This window comes from Eleginops maclovinus, chromosome 10 (genome assembly GCF_036324505.1).
Source record: "Eleginops maclovinus isolate JMC-PN-2008 ecotype Puerto Natales chromosome 10, JC_Emac_rtc_rv5, whole genome shotgun sequence".
NCBI lineage: Eukaryota > Metazoa > Chordata > Actinopteri > Perciformes > Eleginopidae > Eleginops > Eleginops maclovinus.
In genome coordinates, this window is record NC_086358.1 from 6,203,307 (window position 1) to 6,224,278 (window position 20,972).

General features: G+C 41.8%; 1 protein-coding gene across 10 annotated transcripts in view; it reads right to left on the reverse strand.

Annotated features, from left to right (window-relative positions):
- si:ch73-103b11.2 (myosin phosphatase Rho-interacting protein) overlaps positions 1 to 20,972 on the reverse strand; it is a 45,540-nt gene that overhangs the window by 22,224 nt on the left and 2,344 nt on the right. For all 10 annotated transcript variants that reach the window (XR_010166560.1, XR_010166559.1, XM_063892592.1 and 7 more), the window contains exons 2-4: positions 19,857 to 19,934; positions 17,965 to 18,030; positions 1,595 to 1,746 (exon numbers count right to left, since the gene is read on the reverse strand). Coding sequence is in view for 8 of the 10 variants with exons in the window: in XM_063892592.1 (XP_063748662.1) it covers positions 1,595 to 1,746; positions 17,965 to 18,030; positions 19,857 to 19,934 (296 nt within the window). In the remaining 2 variants the exon portion in view is untranslated. The remainder of the gene's footprint in view (positions 1 to 1,594; positions 1,747 to 17,964; positions 18,031 to 19,856; positions 19,935 to 20,972) is intronic.

Genomic DNA, 20,972 nt, shown 5'->3' on the forward strand with positions numbered 1-20,972 from the left:
GCAAACTCAATTCAAAGAAAAAGGATAATGTATAACAGAAAAACTGAAACCGAAACCCCCTCGCTTTATGATGAGAAGAATCAAGTTAGGTACTATAAAAACATGTGACTCGAATGTACGAGTAACAATGAAGCCGTGTTTTTATACTGTAACGTAATCCACTGTCAGGAGATATACAGAACATATACAATACATACATATACACAATCCTGCTTGTTGCATCACTGTCAGAGAACAGCAGCCTCGGCAAGGGTTAATATGATTGTGTGATAGCTCGAACGAACACATGGGAGCCAGATGATAGAGGGTGGGAGGTGTGCAGCGATGGAGCAGGTAGCATAACGGAGAGTAGGTGTTGTGAGTCACAGTTCCCTAAGAATAGCCATAAAATGTTCGCTAGAGCCAGGGAGGGAGAGTACAGTGCAGAGACACACAGGAAGGGCAGAAGACGAGCTCTGCGTCTAGGCATATTGGGGGTGGCGGGGGGGGGGGGGGTGCTTTGTGGACACAGGGAGAGGGAACAGTTCAAGAATGTGCACTGTCACTGCAGTGTGGATTACACGGCTCTGGAAAGCACAGTGCAACCGAGACAGCAGGGGGCAGAGCAGATTTGGCAGCAGAGGCAGCTGCGCACAAACACTCTCCCTTTCCCCAAGTCTCTGTCATCCCTGACCACTGAAACAAAATACAGAGCAACACAAACCGTGCTGAGGCAGTGCATTTTAGGAAAATACAGCTGATTATCAATTTGTTATTACAACACAGTAGTGGAAGAAGTACTCAGGTCTTTTACATAGGTACAGGTACAAGTCTAAAAGTACTCCCAGGCCCAAATATACAATGTTACTCAAGTAAAAGTACAGAAGTAAATAAGCTAAATGTACTTTAAGTATCAAAAGTAAAAGGACATGGATCTTTTCACAGCAGTACATTATTGTAGTATATTATATTATTCAGTTTTTATCAAATTCAAAGAAGCTGTTTTGGCATCACCCTAACAAAAAACTGTAACTTTCCATAGCAACATTATGTAATGTCAAATCAGTCAAAGAGAGAAGATATCATCAACAATATCAACATTTAATGCTAATACAAACAAGAGTAGTGTAATGTACATGTTTTGTGTATATACTTAAACTACTGTGTTCTTTGGTACTACAGTACTATAGCATTTCAGCACAGCCTGTAGAAAGTAACTATTAGTGTTAAAGAAATGTAGTAAAAGTGAGATACTTTTAATGACATGGAAGTGTAAAGTAGCAATAAATGGGGCTATTAATAAAGTATGACAAAAAAGTACTTAATTCCAGTTGTGTAAATGTACCACCACTGTTCCTACACCACTGGCCCTATTTTGCTTTTGGGTTTTTTCCGTTTCCTAAAGTGTGTTATTTTGGTTTGTGTACATGTAAATGGTCTGCAAAGGCTTAAATCCCAAAGTGGTGAAAAGAGGTGCTGCAGCAGAGGCAGTATGAGCATATCAAAGAGCTTGTTGAACATTAAAGCATGTTAACATGTCACAGTAGTGTAACAAAATACAAATATGAGCCTAAAGGTTAGCAGAATATGTCTTGATGCTGTTATTATGTCTTACCCGTTGATAATTTCTTTGCACTCAGCGCGTATGAAGTGCTCTTTCTCCGGGGTCAGGATGCACAGGGAGCTCTTCTGACCCGTCCTGGACTCTCCGTCGATGACGTCGGAGCACTGGTTCATATTGATCGTCCCCTGTGGCAGCGTGCTGGGCTGCATTACACAAGAGGGACACACAGAGAAAGTGTTAAGTGGGGAAGTGAACAGACGTGCCCACATATCCCTCCACATGGTATTCACACAATCCACCCCAGCACCAATTTTCCTGCCAAGCTTGGCACACCACGAGCTGATATAATCACAGTTTGTGCACATCCAATGTTCCTGTTAGAGCTCGTTGTGATATTTTGGTTTCTTGCGTTGTGTATTGCAGCACTTTAAAAAAAGACACCAATTACATAATGGCTTCACATATGCAGCTCTTTACTTTACAAGCTCCATTTGTAAAAGAAAGTAACACTCTGATGATGAATAGGCAGATTCTAGGCGGGGAAATAGGTAGCTGTTCACAACTCTGACGGAATTGGCATTGCATTTGGTTAATAGTTACCACACATTATAGGCTAAAGTGCACAACAATGATGCACTAGTAGTAGCTTTTGGTTGTTTTTTTAGAATCAGCTGCACACAAAAACAACATTAAATCCCACTCATTTACAATATTTAGACAATTAACTACTACATATTGACCTTAGAGTGTTGCCCAAATCTTCACAGCCATGTTGTATATTGCGGCACTTTAAAGAGCCTGAGAGGACCTGTGAAAAGGCCTGTCTGTAAAACCGTGCAAGTTCATGGGTTCACCGAGTGGTTTTGAGATGAATCGGTCTGATGTGTAGCTGTGAGGTGTAAACCCGACTATGCACATGGATACCACGGGGTTTCCACAATAATACTACTTTGTTGAAAAAGGTTTTCACATGCAGCTTTATATAAGCACACAGTGGCTTTGTATGTAAGCACGGCTCATTTACAGTGAATGGAGACATGCTAGCTTAACTTTGAATAGATAAGATAATCTATTTGTAGTCCTTTGCAGAGTAGCTCGTCAAGTGAAGACTTCGTGCTCTTCACGCATTTTGGCAAATAAAATAAATACAATTGTGCTTTTTTTTAGAGCAAACAACTTGTGTCTTTGGAAAGACAGTAGGATATTTGCAGAAGGGAAGTATATTGTATATTTTGTCTGACCTCCAAATGACTTACACGAGCAACAGGAGAAGCCATGATAATGTTGTGTTGACCAAGGGATTTATATTTGCTCAATGAAGTAAGCGAGTACTGCATAACTAAGCACAATGGGCATGTGTGGCTGTTTGAACAGTTTCTAGGCCCTACCTTCACTGCACCGAACATGCAGGCAGAATTATAGACACCAAAATACCACAGTGGTTCCAAGCCATAAGTACCAGGTAGCCACAGATGATAAATTACAGCCGGTTGGAAGATCGGAGTATATTAGAGAGCTGGAAACAAATTTTAAAAAAGGTATCACGTTTATGTTTGCTAGTGACCAGATAAACCTAAGGCGAGGACACAGCAGCATAACCACAGCCTGCCAGCAACACAGCCCTGGAAGGCTGTAATGTGGACAGAGGAGTCAATAGTTAACAGTTTGTGGTAATCCAACCCTGAGGGCAGATGAGAGGCCTTGTTTACTCCGTTACTGTTAAATGTCACTTTCATTCTCTACTCCGTTACCGCGGCCTATATTGTAGCAGGACAAAGCAGAGTCTACATTTTAAGCAAAAACAATGATAGGTTGGTTAAACTGAGAAGCACTTGCATTCCTCGTGTTCTGGAGTAAAAACCAATGTGCCACAGACGCAGTAAGTCTACATAAGTTGGTTCAACTTCTTGTGCTTTAAAACACGAAGGGCCCTTGACACTAAGGTGAGAGGCCAGGGCAACAGCCGGGCTTGACAGACAGAAAGACAGACGGACAAATAGACCGAGGGACAGCTGGACGAGGGCCCACGCCTGCTTCAGACTGACCAGAGAGACGGGTGTCAGCTTGACCTGAGACCCTGTCACTCTCAGACATGTAGAGAGGAAGGAGTTTTGGGGATAGATGGGGGGAAAAAAAGAGTAAGTCTCAAACTGGTGGTCAAGGGGAACAGCAGTGCAGCAGAAAAAAGAAAAAGGGGTTTTGTGGACTCTGACTTTGGACTGCAAGGCCATCTGTCTGAGTAAACAAATCTCCACGCATGTCCTCGAGCTCGAGTCAGAGGAGGATAAACAGCAAAATATTTCAAATTCTGGGAACAGTTGTAAAAGCAGCTTAAGCCCCCCCCCCTCCCGGTTTTATAATCACATTGGATTCACTGCAGACGATAAATCACAGACTGACAACAGCTCTGATTGAAAAACCCATTTTCATAAAGCTGTTCACCCAGAGAGCTTACACAAAGTAGGGGGACGTTCAGGAGTACAGTATATGTGTATAAGCAGCACACGTGTCAGGTAAGCACCAATAGACGCCCTATGCTTTGGACCTGGCCCCCCAGACCAAGGCCCCCTGAACCCAGACCTCTCTACCACCTAGCCTAGACCCGGTCCCCTCTTCCCGGGCCACCGCTTTCCACAATGGGCCCTTTGTGAAGCAGCAGCAGTTCACACAATGTGGGATTGTCAGCCGCCACAGTCCACAGAGCCACTCCTCCCCTTAACCCTCGACAAGGAAATGACCGAGAGACAAGGGGCCCAAACAAGTGTCCTTTTGTTGATCGGAGCATGGAAATTATGAAACGAGCACAAACTTATTCTAGTCTCTCAAGTCGTTCAGACAATGATATGAATACTGTCTGGATGGGAGACATTGAGCGGAGTCTCAAGTGGAGACGGGGACAAATCCAAAAGAGATTTGGTTTCTCTGGGTCAGCGTGTGATGGATGGAGAGACAGGTGGACATCTTGTGTAAGCACCAATATTTATCGGGAACTAAAGGCAGACGCCATTTGTGCAATTTAAGCTGTTATACAATTTTAATATGAACCTGAATATTGGTCTCCAATTGCAAACAAAAACAGGTTCAAGGAAAACCACATCCAAACATGTTTTATATTTGCCAGATTAAAAGAAACTGTATCGAAATGTTGGAGAATTTTAATTAATTTTTGTTTGGTTTAAGAACAAACATTAAACACAAAGGTTTTCCATCCATGAAGGACTGAAAATTATTTAATGAAAAGCATTTCTTATTAAACTATTAAGATTCCTCAAATTTTCTTTTAGCCAAGTAGCAAACTATGGTTCTGAAAATTGAAGCCAAAACTGCAGTAAACAGAATCACAGCAGTCTTCCCACTGACGAATATAACTGCTTAGTGTGGGCCCTTCTCTCCTCTCCTTACCATATAGTATTCATAGGTCTTGTGATCTCGGTCCAGATGGTGTGTATCATTACAACAGTGTTCATTAGGAACCAACTCTCTGTTTGGAAAATGGTAATTAGCATGCCTGTGCGCCGTTGGCTTTCCTTCACTCTTGGCGATTCTGCAGCTAAGCAAAACATCCCATTCCCCCTCATGACACAGCGAGAGAAGTATTTGCTTCTTTTGGCAGCTGGCAGATCGTTGACTCTCAATTTTGGTTGAGGAGCAAATTCTCTTCCTCTGCCATGAACATTTTTGGGTTTGACAGACTAATTTCTAGCCATGGAAATCCAGAGTTCAGATAAAATGACACAGTCAAGAGGATCGTGAGGGAATGATATTGCAACATCTTGCAAAGAAAAATACGTTCGCCTCATTATTCATTCACTTTCTATCAGTACGAACACACCTAAATGATTGCTCATGTCAGAGTTTGTTATGAACACCTGTAAGTTGATCAGCAACATCTGTTTTGGGGAATTAGGTGCCTGTTTTTCTGCCAAAATGTGTGGTGACAAATTCAAAACTGAAGCTTCTCTCGTTAAGTTACGTTACTCTGTATTCAACATGTAACTGCAGGATCTTTGAGTGTGTCACCCCGCATCCAAAGCTCTTTAACTATGATCATTGAAGACATGGACGCCAAATGAAAGCTGATGAACTGGCACCGCCTCGTCCTGACTCACCAGCATGGCCTGGAATCAGGTCTCTTCAGGGTCCAACATCCTCTGCTCATTACCGATAACAGCAATTATGCAATAAATCTTTCCTTAGCAACTTAGGATAACAGAGGTAAACACAAATTGTGATACCAATGAGCATGCCAACAACCCGCTGCGGGGGAAATATCCTCAGGTGCCAGACGGATGGAGTCACCCCTCGACTTTGCTATGTAGAAGTATCCAACCACCGTCTCTCTTTTCCTTCCCGAGTCCACAATATCATACAGATATACATTGCAATCAGGCCAGGAACTACATTGGTCATGGACAAGATTACAATCATCAGTCCTTACAGTCCTATAATTTGATCCAAATATTGTTAAGCCAGCACAATCACACGTGGTATTTACCTTAGCCTGAGTTATAATAGCAACCTTAACCCCTGTCTGTACTTAAGACAAACGTAAAGAAATCAGACTAAACCATATGGTGGATATCTGACATCTCTGTTGCAGGGCCAAGTACAGCATTTTCAGACACACCTCACTCCACTGGTATGCGTTCAAGACGTTCAGATGAATGCTACGGTAAGGGCATCTGTGTTATCCACAGCACCGCAGTGAAAGGTAACGGCGAAAGCAGTTTAAAGACGCGATATTTGAAAAAGAAAAACACGCATTTCACACATTTGGTACCAGATATTTCAGAGAGGACTGTGGGTGGAAGCAGTTCTGTTCCTCTTACGGCAAACGGTGAGAGGATGTGGGTGGTTTAATGCGGTGTGAGGAGGCCAGCAGTTGACGAATGCAGAGGAGGAGGAAGAGGAGGGAGAGTTGGAGGATGAAGAGCGTTTGCTGTGCTATAGTACAGCAGGAGTCTTTTCCAATAGAGGCTAGAATCGTTCAGTCTGATGTAACTGTACTGAAGCTACACATCGTTGGCAAGCCCAGATAACTAAATGACTGCGAGGGTAAAAAATAGAACAATTTATCTGCACGGTACAACATTTTTTAATCCTACTTCAAGGAGCATTGTAATTGAAGCTTATATGTGTGTGATGTATACAATGACAGTGTGAGGAAGCAGTCCGTTTATGTCTGGGTGCTGACAGAGTAGATTGGCCGGCTGGAGAAACAGGTGCTCGGATCGAGTTGTGTCATGTTGGGTTGGCAGCTCAGACGCAGACTAAGGAGAATCATTGAGAGTGTGTGTGTGGCTTCCCAGAGTGGTAACTTTTACCTTTCACCGCTATCCAGCTTTCTTCCACATATGCCTTATTATATAGACCGTGCTTAATTCAATTACTGTGTTTAAAGTGTGTGAACGCGTTTGTTCTAATGGTCGTTTTCTTTGCCCCTCAGCTGTGATGAACGATACCCGTGTTAGGTCTTTGCTTGTTGGATCAGTTTTCTAACAATATTCCTTGCTAACTAGGGCTGAGCGATATCTTGACGTCTTCTTTTATTGAGATGTATTTTAAATGGTCAAAACAGAGTTATTTCAAAATGTTAGCTGAAGCTTCAAAGTTGGAGGATAAAGGGTTTTCCCAAAATCTGTATTCCATTCAAATGTTAATGTGAAATTATGTTTTATCCAATATATTGTCTTAGTGACAGCTTAAAGAAAGGATACCCATGATCCTCAGCCACTTTTGTTATTGAAAAGCATCTTCAAAGAGGCGTATATTGAGGCAGATGTGATTTTTTTTTTAACACCATAACTGCTTCATAAAACCAAATTGCTCAATCCAAAGGTGACTGGATTCAAGCTGCAACTTATAAATCAGTTATTTCAGTTTATTGGTTGTGGCTATTGGCTATCTCTTAAGGGGTGGCACACAGATTAGGTGTCACACATCCCAGGCAGCGTAGTAAACCATGGAGGCAGTGAAGTATGGCTTATCTAAATCTTCTGCAGTGGCACAACTTTTACAAATGCATGTCAAACCGACAACATAATTAGGTCCTTAATAAAACAGCTCCGTTATCATATCGTCGATATTTCCCAAGGCCAATTATGATGCCAGCTAGATAACCTGCACATTGGAGTGCTCTTTATCAAGCATCATCTTCTACAGTAAATCGCTGTTCAATCACTGACTTCTAGAGCAGTAAATCCTCGAGAGTCGCAGCTCTAGGATCAGCTTTTTGTTTTCCACAGCAGAAAACAATTGCTCCAAGATCACAGTGTGCCACAAAACAGCAGCGCCCCATGGGGTGCTCTGACACAGCACTTTGCAAAGTAGGACAAAATGACTAGGCACCAATTATATGCTGTGGTAAAGTTGCAGGGCCTAAATGAAAAGTATTCTTATCAAAATGAAAAGAGGCACAGAAATATATTTACTTTAACAAAATGAACAAAGAGTTTGTTAGCCTACATTGTGTGAGGACATTACATAAGACCTGCAGTCAGGCTTGAACTACCTCTTTGATTATGACTGCAAATCTGCCAAAGCTTTGCTAAGTCAACTCAAATTAGCCCATCAGGCAGAAAGGAAGGGAAAATGTGGGAGGGATTGGAAAAATGTTCCTTTGGGAATTCAGCTTATACCTCAGTGTTGGAGCTAGTCATTTTTCCACAGGGCTGTAGAGCAGATTCCTACAGCCACAGGTCTGGTGGTTCACAGTCAACCTAAACATTGCTGACAGCAGATAACTTCAGAGAAGACTCATCAGGGAACAAATACCTCAGGGCAAAAATACATTCCTAGATGTGTTGTATGTTTGAAGGCTCATTCAAAATCAAAATGTCAGAACTAGCTTCAATTCAGTATGTAAGATACAGCACCTACAGTTCCTCCTCTCCTTCGGATAAATATGTTTTCGACAAAGATTGCTTTACAAAATATGCCAAATCTATTGAATAAATCACAGTGTATGCCCAATACGGAAAACTAAAGTAATTAACAAATGAATGGTTAAACCAGAGAGGGATTTACCAAACAATAGTTCAAATAATAAACATTTCAAGACCAATAAAACACCACATTTGTGAATACATTAAAAAAAGAATAGTGGTACATAAAATAATTGTTGAGTAGAAAATTGAAATGATGTCAGCCGAAAAAGGCAGAAAACAAACCATCACATAGAACTATAAAGATATTCAATATGCATTTTGGTTTGGAGATGTTAAGGTTTTAGAATATATTAGCTACATACATTTATATACTGAATATGAATTGCTGTATTTTATCCGTTGTGAGTCCCCTGTTGTTTTCTGGAAAAGCCAATGATTATTTATTATCTGTGTTAATTAATGGTTTAACAATAAGGGGGATTATTTTTTTAGCAGTGCTTTGTTTTAGAATTGTATAAAATATCAATGTTTCAGCGTTTTATCCGTCCCTCAGAAGTGAATAATACTAAGAACTGCAGTTTTGTTTACTTTCTTTAAAGGGTGGGGGGATTGTTTTGGTTGCTTTCTCTTTAAAGCTGAGAGAAAGCACAGAGGGGAGATCACTAAGCTGATTAGGTGCCGAGTCTGGAGGCAGGCCAGTCCAGGGCTGCTTGAAATGGTAATTTGTGTCCGGGTCCTGAGGAACCCAGAGTGGTTTATTAAAGAGCGAGAGGCTCACCCAACAACAATTAACAACAAGCCAACATTATGTGCCGTGCAGGTTGTGTGGATTTCACGAGCAACTCCTACCAATGAAACAAAGCCCAGGAATGTTTTACTGGGAGTTTTCTTTTGGCATTACATCAAATCTTTTCTATCAACATTTGTGTACCATGACATATATATGATGATTGTAATCACAAGAAACATAACTCAAACTGTCTCCAAGACCCCCTTTCTTTCTGGCTATAAATAGCTTGGCAGCAAAGCCCAGACCTTAACAGGTGGTGGGACTGGCAGGTCACCAAGCTGAGGTGAAAGGTGAAAGGTCATCCAATACACCTGCACCTGTTGCAGATCGGAAAGACAGTCAACTGCAGCTGCGACTCCTGCAGGCTGTCACTAATGAGGGTCTATTGGGCGGACCAAAAGAAATAGCAACACAATGGCTTTACCTCGAAGATAAACCTAATTGAAGCGTATACGTATTTGTTAGCATGATAGTCAAAAACAACCAGCACTTTTATGACTTTTGAGATTTGAATTCAATGGCCTGTAGACAAAAACTAACATTATGAACAAACTACAAGAAGGTAGCATAATTCACATCTCCACCACTAGTTTTATTCAGCCAGTTTGTTAGCATTGCTTTCTAAAAGCTTCAAAATTCACATTTGTAGTATTTACTGACATATTTTATTGTTTGTTCTACTTCATAGATTGTAAATTCTCTCAAACTGTTGTTAACAAACACGCGTATTTTAACGCATGAAGGTGCTACAATGTTAACTGACTTTTAGGACTCAATCCCGCAGCCCAGAGTGTCTTTCTAGGTTACACCTGCACTTTGTCCAACCAAGACAGGGATGTAAATAATCAACCCTGTCCCCACAACCTAAAAATGTACCCAGAAGTTTAAAACCTTTGGCTTGAAAGCATTAATTGTGAAGTTGAATTTTACAAATATGACCTCAATAACCTTGCGGGCTACATTAATGTGCGTCTGTGGGTAATTCACAACAGCAGTATTTTTACTCATTGTCTCTACACCCCTACTGACGCACAAGCAGAAACCTACCCCACTGTTTTATTAGTGCCCGTCTCAGAGCTGGCTAACTTCTCGCCCTGACACTTTAAATGAAACCCTTTGTCAGGGTCCCGGTCTAGTGTTGAGAACAGACTGAGCGAGCAGTCAGTCAGGCCATGTTTGGTTTTATAGACAAGGGAGGGTTTGGAGAGAGAGAGAGAGAGAGAGAGAGAGAGAGAGAGAGAGAGAGAGAGAGAGAGAGAGAGAGAGAGAGAGAGAGAGAGAAGTTACACAATACTGCTGGCTGCTCTCTACAACGCAAATGATTTATTGGCCAGAGAGAGCTGGAATGAAAGACAGAGATGCGAGAGAGTGGCAGAATAGGAGAAAGTGAAGGGAAGGCAAAGTGAATTGAAATGAGTAATGGGAAAGTAAAAGTGGGGCCATGGAAGAGAGAGTGGACACTGGTTTAGCCAAAGCCTCCTGGAACCAGCCTTTCTCTGGATAATGAATGGCTGGAAATCATTAAAAAGAATACGAAAATGAAGGAAAAGGATGGTTAAAAAGACAACCTGAATAAAAGAGCCTTTTCAGCAATCCTCACCATGGCGCAACATTGGACCGCCATCAAACATTTGGCTCAGAACAACAAGGCAATCCCCGAGAAAAATATAAAGGACAGTTGGCCACACAAATAGAAAATGGATAGCGTATGAGAAAACCATTTGCAAAGAGCAATACAGTACTATTTTTCAAGAGGTGCTGATAGACCTAGTGCCCTGTGTTAAATGATCCTGTCCACAGGCTCATGCTACAGTGAACAGCAATATAATATTAGACCACAGCGCTCTCCACTTGATTGCAGCCTACAGAAGTTGAAGACTAATATCTAACATAACAACAAGTAGAACTTTATTCAAACACAATAAACAAATGAACATAAAGCTCCGCAATGTTGTGCACAGATTTAAATGCTAAGAGAAGATAAAGGCGTACTTATTGATGTGGTGTGACTTGCAACAATTTGTCTATGTGTTTCCAGGTCAATACATGTCAATGAATTCGGCCTCGTTTTCAACGGAAGCACTTCCTGCTCATTCAGTCAAAGAGGTACAGCTTAGCCCCTTTTTCTGTTTGTTTGAGGGAGCAAGCTAGAGAACAATGCTGTTGAACTATAATTTCGGTTGAATAAGTAATTCAAAGCCACTATTTTTAGGCTCATTAGGGCCTTTTGGCTAAAGCACACATACAGGCAAAATGTAGAATGGGTAAGGGGGAGGTCAGTTGGAAAGCTTGTCCCTGTCTTTCATATTTAATCCTTGAGTGTTATGAAAATAAAATAAAACACAATTAAGTTTGGTCTCCAAGCAGCTTGTCTGGGTAAACCCTTGTGTGTGTCTGTACACTATAAACAGTAACCCTTTTAAAGGTAAAGACAATAAAAGAGACTATAGTGTTGCCAAGTTTAATGTTTATGGAGTAGATTTGGTCCAGAGCCAGACAGGGTTACTGTACTTCTGACTTAAGAAGTTGAAGTAGCTCAAAGAGTGAAAAATTGGAAGAGATAAGATTGTTATCTTTGCCACATCCGGAATGATGTAGTGACTAAAGCCGAAGCAAAGACTAAAGAGCACAGATAAGACAACACTGGAAAGTCAAACCAAAAGGCCAACAGAGGGCAAGAATGGTCATTTATCAAAGAGAACACAACTGCCCAATGTCTGTCAGACCTTTTTTTGTACTTATCTTATCCAGACTCTCCTGGTTTTGATCGACTCATATCTGCGTACAACACCTTCACACACAGCCTTCTGGTCTCATTTCTCTAAAAGATTTCTTGGAGTTTGTTGTTTTCCTTCATCGCAACATCAAAGTGAGAGTGAAGTGAACTACTAGGCTTGGATCTGACAGGAAGACTGTGGCTGAAATACATGTTCCTTTGTTTGGGTAGACAAAACCTAGCCAAGTTGCCTAGACATGTAGGGAAAAAATCTAAATATAGTCCCGTCTTAAGTTGCAGGGCTTCAAATGATAAGCCAGTGTGTTCTCTGATGACACGTACGAGGATGACACTTCCACATAAAAAGAGCCTGTTTCCTGATAAAAGTGTCTATTTTAAACAGGAAAGCGGTGGGTGTGGTAGAGTATCATGGTTTCCATGAAACGACCTGTTCACACAGGATCTTGCGCGCATGAGGCGGCCTAGTGTAGTATTGGATCAGCTCAGAAAACTGACAAGAATCATCAAAACTGGGGATTTTTTTTAAATGTTACTTCCAATTCTCTAAGCACAGTAGTCCTTGTCACTGACAAATCGTTCGGAAGCCTGGAGTTGGTGTAGACTGAGACCTGGTAGTCGCAGCCTTGTAACCTCCCCCAGTTTACTTTTGGTCTTTCTAATAATAATAATGAAGTTAGGGAATTACAATCAACGGTCAATTAGACATGGTTTGGCTTGTTCAACCGTAACATTTAGAAGACTTTGTTCCAAAACAACAGCGTTTGTGGGTGGGAAAGCTGCTGAGGTTTCCCGTAATTGTCAATGCACTTTCGACTCCCACTAGTTGGATGTGCTACCTGCGCAGTGGTTTCTTAAAACTGGAGAGGATAATGGCCTGCGTGTTGCAGACTCATTGCGGTCAGCCTCCCCCAGCCGGCCGCTTAGGATTTCCTGGGATAGAACAGCAACAAGAATCCACAAAAATTCCCCATTTCTGTACATGAAAACAAAAACATGGGAATGTTTTTTTATAGATGTAGTTAACTGGACTACAGCTCAGGGACGTTGGGTTGAGTGGCAGTTACAGTGTTGTAGACCCTGATGATTACAAGCTGTATGAATGGCTGTTCCCATGGTTTTGTGGCTTTGTGCAATGGGAACAGTGACCCCACTGTAATCCATGGCTGTTTACATTCCAGCACATCAGTTCCTACTAGAACCATGGGGAAAAGAAGACTCTCACGCACCATATCTCTACAAAACCAACATACGCCTCACCTTGGACCCACACTTAGTAAACAACGTACAATAATCCAATATGGAGGACTTACACAGGTCTTATCAACATGTGCTTTGACTGATTTCTCATGTGTTATTTACCCTCTAAATCAGCTGCTTCATTCACTCTTGAACTTCATGATCTTTCCGTCATGAACTGTAACACAAGTGTGTGTACTCCAGGCAGTCTTTACTTCCCTCTCCACTCCGTTTCCCATGGCTTGCTACGAGTACAAGACTTGGAGCTCCCCTATAAGTATCCCTAATTTGACGGGGTGGGGTGGTCAGCCTCCACTTATTCCCTGCATAGAGAGCCCGAAGGCAACAACACAGCAAAGAGGCCCTGCCCACTCATCCATTCCCTAGAAAGCTCCCCTCATTTTCCAACCAACACAAGAGAAAAGCTACTCAAAAATCAGTTAAAAATAGTCCTGAATTTCATTTTTTTCACTGAGAAGGCAGGGAGTTTACGCATGTTTCAGCATGTGAACGGTCTTACAAGCCTGCGTTGCCAACATTGCTCATTGGGTTGTATATGCTCATGTCTAGAAGATTCAGGAGAGAGGCAGCAGAATGGTGTGCCTCAAGTTCAAAGAATGCACAAATGTGTTGGAAATGAAGGAAAGTTTCTCAAAACACGCAGTTCTTGGACAGTGCTATGGGGTCCAGTAAACACAGGAAATTAATTGAGCTAAGATGAAATGAGAATGAGTTAACAGCTAAAACGTCATGTTCTCCTTGGATGATTTACAAGGAATATGGCTGTGGTGCAGACAGTCAACTGCACTCAATGCACTCTAAAGGGAACATGCAATTCAAGAGCCTCTGAATGGGTCTTTTGTACAATGCAACTCAATAGGTAGCCTCATTTTATTTGCAGGTATACTCTGCGTCTTCTATCTGGACTAAAATGCATTATTGACAAGAATGTGAACAAGAAATGCACTTTCTTTCCAATGGCCTCCAAATCATTACGAAATATGGAGCACAATGCACCGTCAACAGTAATACAAGCTTCAGTGCTGTGGCTGTGATTCATTGTGAGCTCAGAGACCACAACAGATCTTGAGACATTGCAAAGACAAATATTTCAGCCGAGATCACATGACGAGGTGTGTGTGTCTAGTGTGTGTGTGTCAGTATGAAAAGGCTTCAATTAGGGCAACACAAGGTCAATGGGAGCTAGGTGTTGTGCCGTGTATTTTGGACCGCATAGCAAAGCGGTTATTAGAGTGTGGGTGTTGGATCATTTTAACTCGCACTCATGTCATTAAAGTGGAGCTAGATAGTTCTTTACACCCACATAGCTGCCCTCACCGCGACGTGATAATGGATTTAGTGTATGTGTGTTTCTTACTTCAGTTAAACAGCTTATTCTCACCGTCGTGTTTAGGTGGCCTCTGTTCATGTTGTACATCTGTCTTTTCCTTACCTCTAAATGAGTACATGAGTTCACTTTCTGTCAACAGTGTGAACTCAAGACAGCTTAGTCTGAGGGTTTCTCAAAACCCAGCAACACCTGTTCATGACACGGCCTCTGCAGTCAAGCACCGTCATTCCCAGGTGCCTTTAGTCACACACAAACACACTGAAACATGTGCAGCTCAGCACAAACTCTGTCTGATCCAGCCTTGCACATTTCTTTCGATTGCTGGGTCTGATGATTTTTTACACAGCTACTGTAGAAAGGCTTTGCTCACCATATGACTGAGCCTGGAGAAAACCTCAGCCCACACATTCGTGCTCTAATGCCAGAGCATTCTGTCCTGTATCCCTACAGTCAGGACAGAGACAGCCAGAGCTCTCCACAAAACAGAGAATAACCCAGACCCATGTTACACATGCCATGGTCAATGGTTGCTGGACAAAAGGGACAAAACCTGTTGCCTTGACAACGCTCCCTTTAAATAACTGGGTATTCTCTGGGAGAATCTAGCTTGTACATTCAGCAGATAGCAGACGCTGTGTGACTGCAGACTTTGGGAGTAGAGTTATGTCATTTCTTATTTAAATTCAGTAACTATCATGGTCACAACAAACTTTAACGCCCTTCTTTGGAGGCCTACTGTATGCCAAGAATGATCCATGAAAGCTGTACTAAAACATTAGCCTTGCATGGCTGCACATGTTCATTGCAGGCCAACATTTACAGCTATTCACTGTCTACATCCTTCCTCTCAGAAGACATTTTCTCACAATCTTACTGAAGCTTTCTCCACCACTTGTATGCTGGACACAACGGCTCTTCAAAGCCATAGCAGCTCTTAGCATGAAATGATGGCAGTGGTGCGTCGTGTTGGGTGTTCCCCTTAGGTGGGCAACCCTAAATCGATGGCTGTAGGAACTATGATCTCTTCCAGGCCTCTGCTAACCCATTCCTTTCCCCCGAGGCCGTGCCACATCCTGCAGGTTGGGACCGCAGTCCATCTGGGTTTGGTTACAGCCAAGACACGAGAGTCATAAAACTAGGCTGGGAGGAAAACAGAGGGGCACCTCCTCATCTACAACCCAAACTACTGCTCTCAGATGGGGGCTCTGATGTGGTCTAGAGCGATGTTATACTGGTGAAAGCTGGCAGTGTTTAGATTTGACCGTATGTCATTCATAATACACCATTTAAACTGCTCTTAGAGTTGGTCTCTGTTATTGTATTTTATGTTGGTTTTAGCAATCAGAAGCATTTAACAAGTTAACTGTATGTTTTATGCATACGACGCAGCCGGGCATCACATTTCTTAACCATAGCCATCATCCAGTATGGACTATTGCACATCAACGCTGCAAAAAAGGGTTTCATTCAAAGTGCTCCAGTGTTGATAGTATTTATTGAAGCTTCATACTACGTTTCTGCACCAAAGTATTTTACATTAAGTATAAAGTCCTTCAATAAAAGTCAAGAGTTTATAAAAACCCATAATGCCGATCACAGTTACTAAGCCTACCAGTTGTTCAGTTTTCTAAAATGTATTTTACCTCTTTGTCCTCGGAAAACGAGTGCCGGATATGTATGCCCATTAGCCAACTTTGTGCAGCTGTATTCAACACCAAACAATTATTCTAATGCATTTGGTTTCTATATTTAGTGTCACTTGATATTTCCAGCTCTAGACCCTTGCAACCCCCCTCTCCTTTTGATCCTGCATTCAGAGCGGGGATGAAAAGATGAAGAGTGACATGGAGGGAGCGAGATGAATGGAGGAGGACATCCGCCACTTTCCTTTGTCCCCCCTCAGTAAACAACTCATCATCTATGCTTCTTCTGCTGTCATTATTCCCCAGTGCATTCAGTTTGAAGCCAAAATTTAAGCCAGAACAGTATTTTTGCACGTTACGAACAATCACATTTTCAGCAATCAAACCCGTGGATGCACTTTGGAAACACTAACCTTGCCATTCAGATAACTATAGGAGGGTGGAATGACCCTGAAAGTTGAGTAATGAATAAAAATCTACACAGCAGCCTATCTCCTGCTGCTTTTATTACATAAACCCTCTCAGCATCTCTCTCCTCCGCCAGAGAATGAGACACATACAGTATTGAAGGGTCAAAAGCAACAAAGCGAGTGCTGCATCAACTGCTCCTGCTTTCAACTCATTATAAAGCAAATCCACATATAGAAAAAGAAAAATGGTGAGCGCTGCTTTGGGTCAATCAATATCCAGCATGCCTATATGCTACAGTACGTATGGAACAGACCATCTAGTATTCAAGTGACCTACAAAAACAGTCAGTCAGTTTACATATAACTATTGCTATATAACCAGACGGCTGGCACCCTTAATGATCAGTAAAGACATCAGTGTTCCCGGCATCAAGTTGATTTTCCTGTTTTTATTTAACAGGAAGTAAGCACGGGGTTCTTGCACAATAAGCATGCTAGCCACTTAAACAAACAAACAAAGCTCAGCACATGACTTTTAACACCATATGGTGTCACTTCATTCCTTTTGACACCGCTACGCTTGTTGGCTTAGAGTTTAACACATTCACAAGATTGTCTTTTGTATGAAAGACAGCGCAGGTGTTAACGGTGTGGCGGCCGCCTGGTGAGACCATCGCATGCTCCAGGTATTCCTAAATAACTACACTTTAAAATCGTAGCTATCAAACAATTCCAGTGTTTAAAGTATGTCATGAGAAATGCTTTGACCTAGAGCATCAACACAAGCATGAAATGAGATTTTCTACTCCAGTCAAAAGTAATTAATTGCCACTAGCTACTTAACGGTCTAGAGATATTATATGTAGTAAATCAAGCAACAGGGAAAACTACTGTAAATGATCAATTATCATCTTGGCCTCTTTATTCAACCCAACTGCAAAGAGAGCCAGCTCCTTATTTGAGATGCAGATGTATTTATTGATGAAATGAGCCACCATGTTAACTTTTTGTTGATACGCTGGTAAATCAAGCAAACTCAACACTTCCCATATCATTGTCACATAAAATCAGTCACAAGTCACAACGAGTCACAAGGGGCAAGAGCACTTCCCTTAAATGGATAGATATTGTGCTGACATTGGGAATAATTATACGTATAATTGGTCATAGTAGTTGTGCCAGTGACTGTGTAAATGCACGGTAATTGATGATGCTTTTACCACTCAAACCATCATATCCATGATTTGCTAGGCCAAGCCAGCAGCTTATATGTAATAGCAGTCGATTATTCAAATATTGCCATTTAACAAAATTGCTGCAAAGCTAACCAAACCCAGCAGCTGATGGGGAAAAAAGCATTCACTCACCATTTCGTCCAGAGCATAGCGCAGTAAGCCATGCTCGTAAAGGATGAAGAACCTCCTCTGCCATTTCTGCATTAAACACAACAAAGAAATGCTTGAATTACTCACATGGTCACAACGCAGATATCATAACAGCTAATTACATGAATGATGAAGCAACATGTTGTAATGTGCAAGCCTTTAGTGTTGTTTTTAGAAGCTGTTGCTTTTTATACATTAGCCAACCCTAGTTATGAACGTGCTTACACAGTTAGAAATACTGATGGATATTTAGTTTATAAAGCCAGATGTTTTAAATTGGATCAGTAAATGAATCTGCAAATTATCCAATTTACTTCTTGAATGTTATATACTGCACTCCTCAGGGTATAAACACTTGGCCGCTATACTGGGGCGCAAACAAACAAACAGTAAATGCATAAGGGCTGGCGCGCCTTTGGGAAACGGTTGCTATCCAGTGGCATCCAAGTTCTTGGCACACATTCAGCATTGACTGCATCACATGTTTACCCGGCATTCAGGAAGTCAAGATTAGTTTACTTTTAAATTGTATGAGGAAATAAAAGACAATAGACAGAATACAGTAGGTAAAAGCCCCGTTTGGTTTGACTGTAGCGTCTCAGGGGATTGAATTTGTCTTACTGAGGTGAAGCCTATCATATTTTTTAAAACTCATATAAAAGGAGACATTTCATTTCTTGGATAGAATTAGGCTGAGATTAGAGGAATTGATTAAATTACAGTTTTTATTGATGTCCTCTCTCTTTGGCTTGATGATCTCTCCACTGCCCCCCTCTTATCCTAACACGCCGTTTTGTCTCAGTATTAAATATCCCTGGCTCCGATTCCAACTGAGGCAAATCCATGAAATATTAACAAGTGTTTTGTAACCTAAAAGGCATCTGAAGGTCTCAAAAGGGGTGCTGATAAGCGTCACAAGGGATGTTAAAAAGGTCACTGCAGTCATATCCAGTAAAAGGGTGATAGATTTCTGTCTCACTGTGTTTTTGATGAACATTTACAACCACAGGTCCACAAACTGGTCCTAAAACATGACTCAGCCAACACGTCAGCTCTTTTTTCTCTGTTATTTGTTTGTTGGTCAGTCAAAACATGGTCCAACCTGCTCACCTCAGCACAACAGGCCCCCAATTATACACAGCGGGGAAAAGCCGATTGTAAGAATAGGCAGAGCACATCAGTGGTATGTCAAAGCAGCAGCAGCAGCCTGTTGACAGTAGTTGAGTGGAAGGATCCAGAGGTGCTTTTCCCCCCCAAAACCCATATGGAAGCTATCAGTGTGGCTGTGAGAACTGGGACTTTTCCTTCCTTCTCCTCCCCCACATTCCCACTACTCCTCTTTGGGATGCACCACCACAGTATAATCTGGGAGCTGATAAAGGAAGTGGTGCAACAGAGCACGTCTCCCATTACATGATGTTACGGGGGACCAGGAGTCATGAAATAAAGTCAATACCAGGCTCATTATTGCTGGATAGTGTGGATTCTTCTGATAGGGGGGGGTGGCGAGCCTTCCACAGGACACTGCTGAAACATCTACAGGAGTCACAATAACCAGACCTCCTGTTTGTTGGATATCCTTTGAAAGCATAACAGAATTTAAAGACGGGCCAATTGCCTTTTTCCACTTGTGTGGCCTTTTGAGAAGCCATAATATTCTGAATAATACGCATCTTGTACTCAAAGATGTTCGACACAAAATCCTAAGTACTCAACCTCTCTTGGCACGAGCAAAAGCTATAGACATTGGGTCAAAGCAAGATTTGTTTTCCTTCCTAAAGCACCAAATGTTTAAAGTCAAAAAGAGCTGATTAAATAAAAAAATCTCCCTTCCAACCATAATCAATTTCAAGTTCAGCAAAGGCACCACTTACCCGAGATCTGTGTAACGGATTGTCAAAGTTTGTTCCCTCCGGTGCCAGCAGCAACCATCCTCCATAAATAGGTTTTGCCTGATGACGGAAAAACATTAAGGTCATTCAAACAACACCAAAGCAGCCACTTTAACACATTGATTATCTGTTTAATTGTGCACATTTGAACAGTTTGTAGCTAGAACTGGAGGATAATAGTTCAGGGTTTATATTGTGCCCAGTATCAGACAGGATTACACACGCACAACACAGATTGTGGTTCAACTTTGGAAGGTGTGTATTAGTCACTAGCTCTCTTGAGTAGACTGCAGGCTACATTCTCCAGCTGGCTTTATTCCAGAGCGCCATGCTGCCCTGGGAAAATAAAAAGGAAAGGCTAACACACATGATTTTCCCCTCTGATCCTCTAAGTGGGTGGACTGGTGGGTGGAGGGGGGCAGCGAAGAGGCAGAAGTTAGCAAGAAAAACAGTGGAAGAGAAACAGGAGAGAGAAGCAGAGGTTGAGAGCTTTTGTGGCTCCAGATTTGCAATTCAAACTGAGAAATGCAAGTTGGCCTGGCAGTCTCTTAAATTGTTCTGGAACGTTCTTGAACACTGACCATTGTAGTAGTCAGCATTTGTTTGCAGAGCCAGAAAAAACCCTGCATAACCACTGCAGGGGTTTAGTGCAGCGGGCCAATCATTATACTAAATATGTTTACAAATCTCACCTACACCTAAAGAGCTTAACAAATAAAGTACCTTACGTAATCCCACTGCACGCCCAAGTCTGTGGAACAACAGTCTACAAATCAATTTGGAAAAGCTTTGACATTTACAGCCGCCTGGCACCTCTCTGTCGTTCTACCAGTGGTTTTGATTACAGTCATAACTCCATCCCATGTAAAGCCAAGTATAATCCATCATTAAATACTCTTTCGCTTTGACTGTAGGAGGTACAGCACATTTCTCAGCTCAGTGACTTTGTAAACAAAATGTCATAATAGGACATTTGAAATCGGAAGTCCCAACCTGTAACCTTGATAAGTCAAGAGTTTGTGTAGACTTGCAACTTTTGGAACACAACCTGAGAGGTGACGCATAAGAGTTGCTAAGGCTGTGTTTTGGCAAAAATAA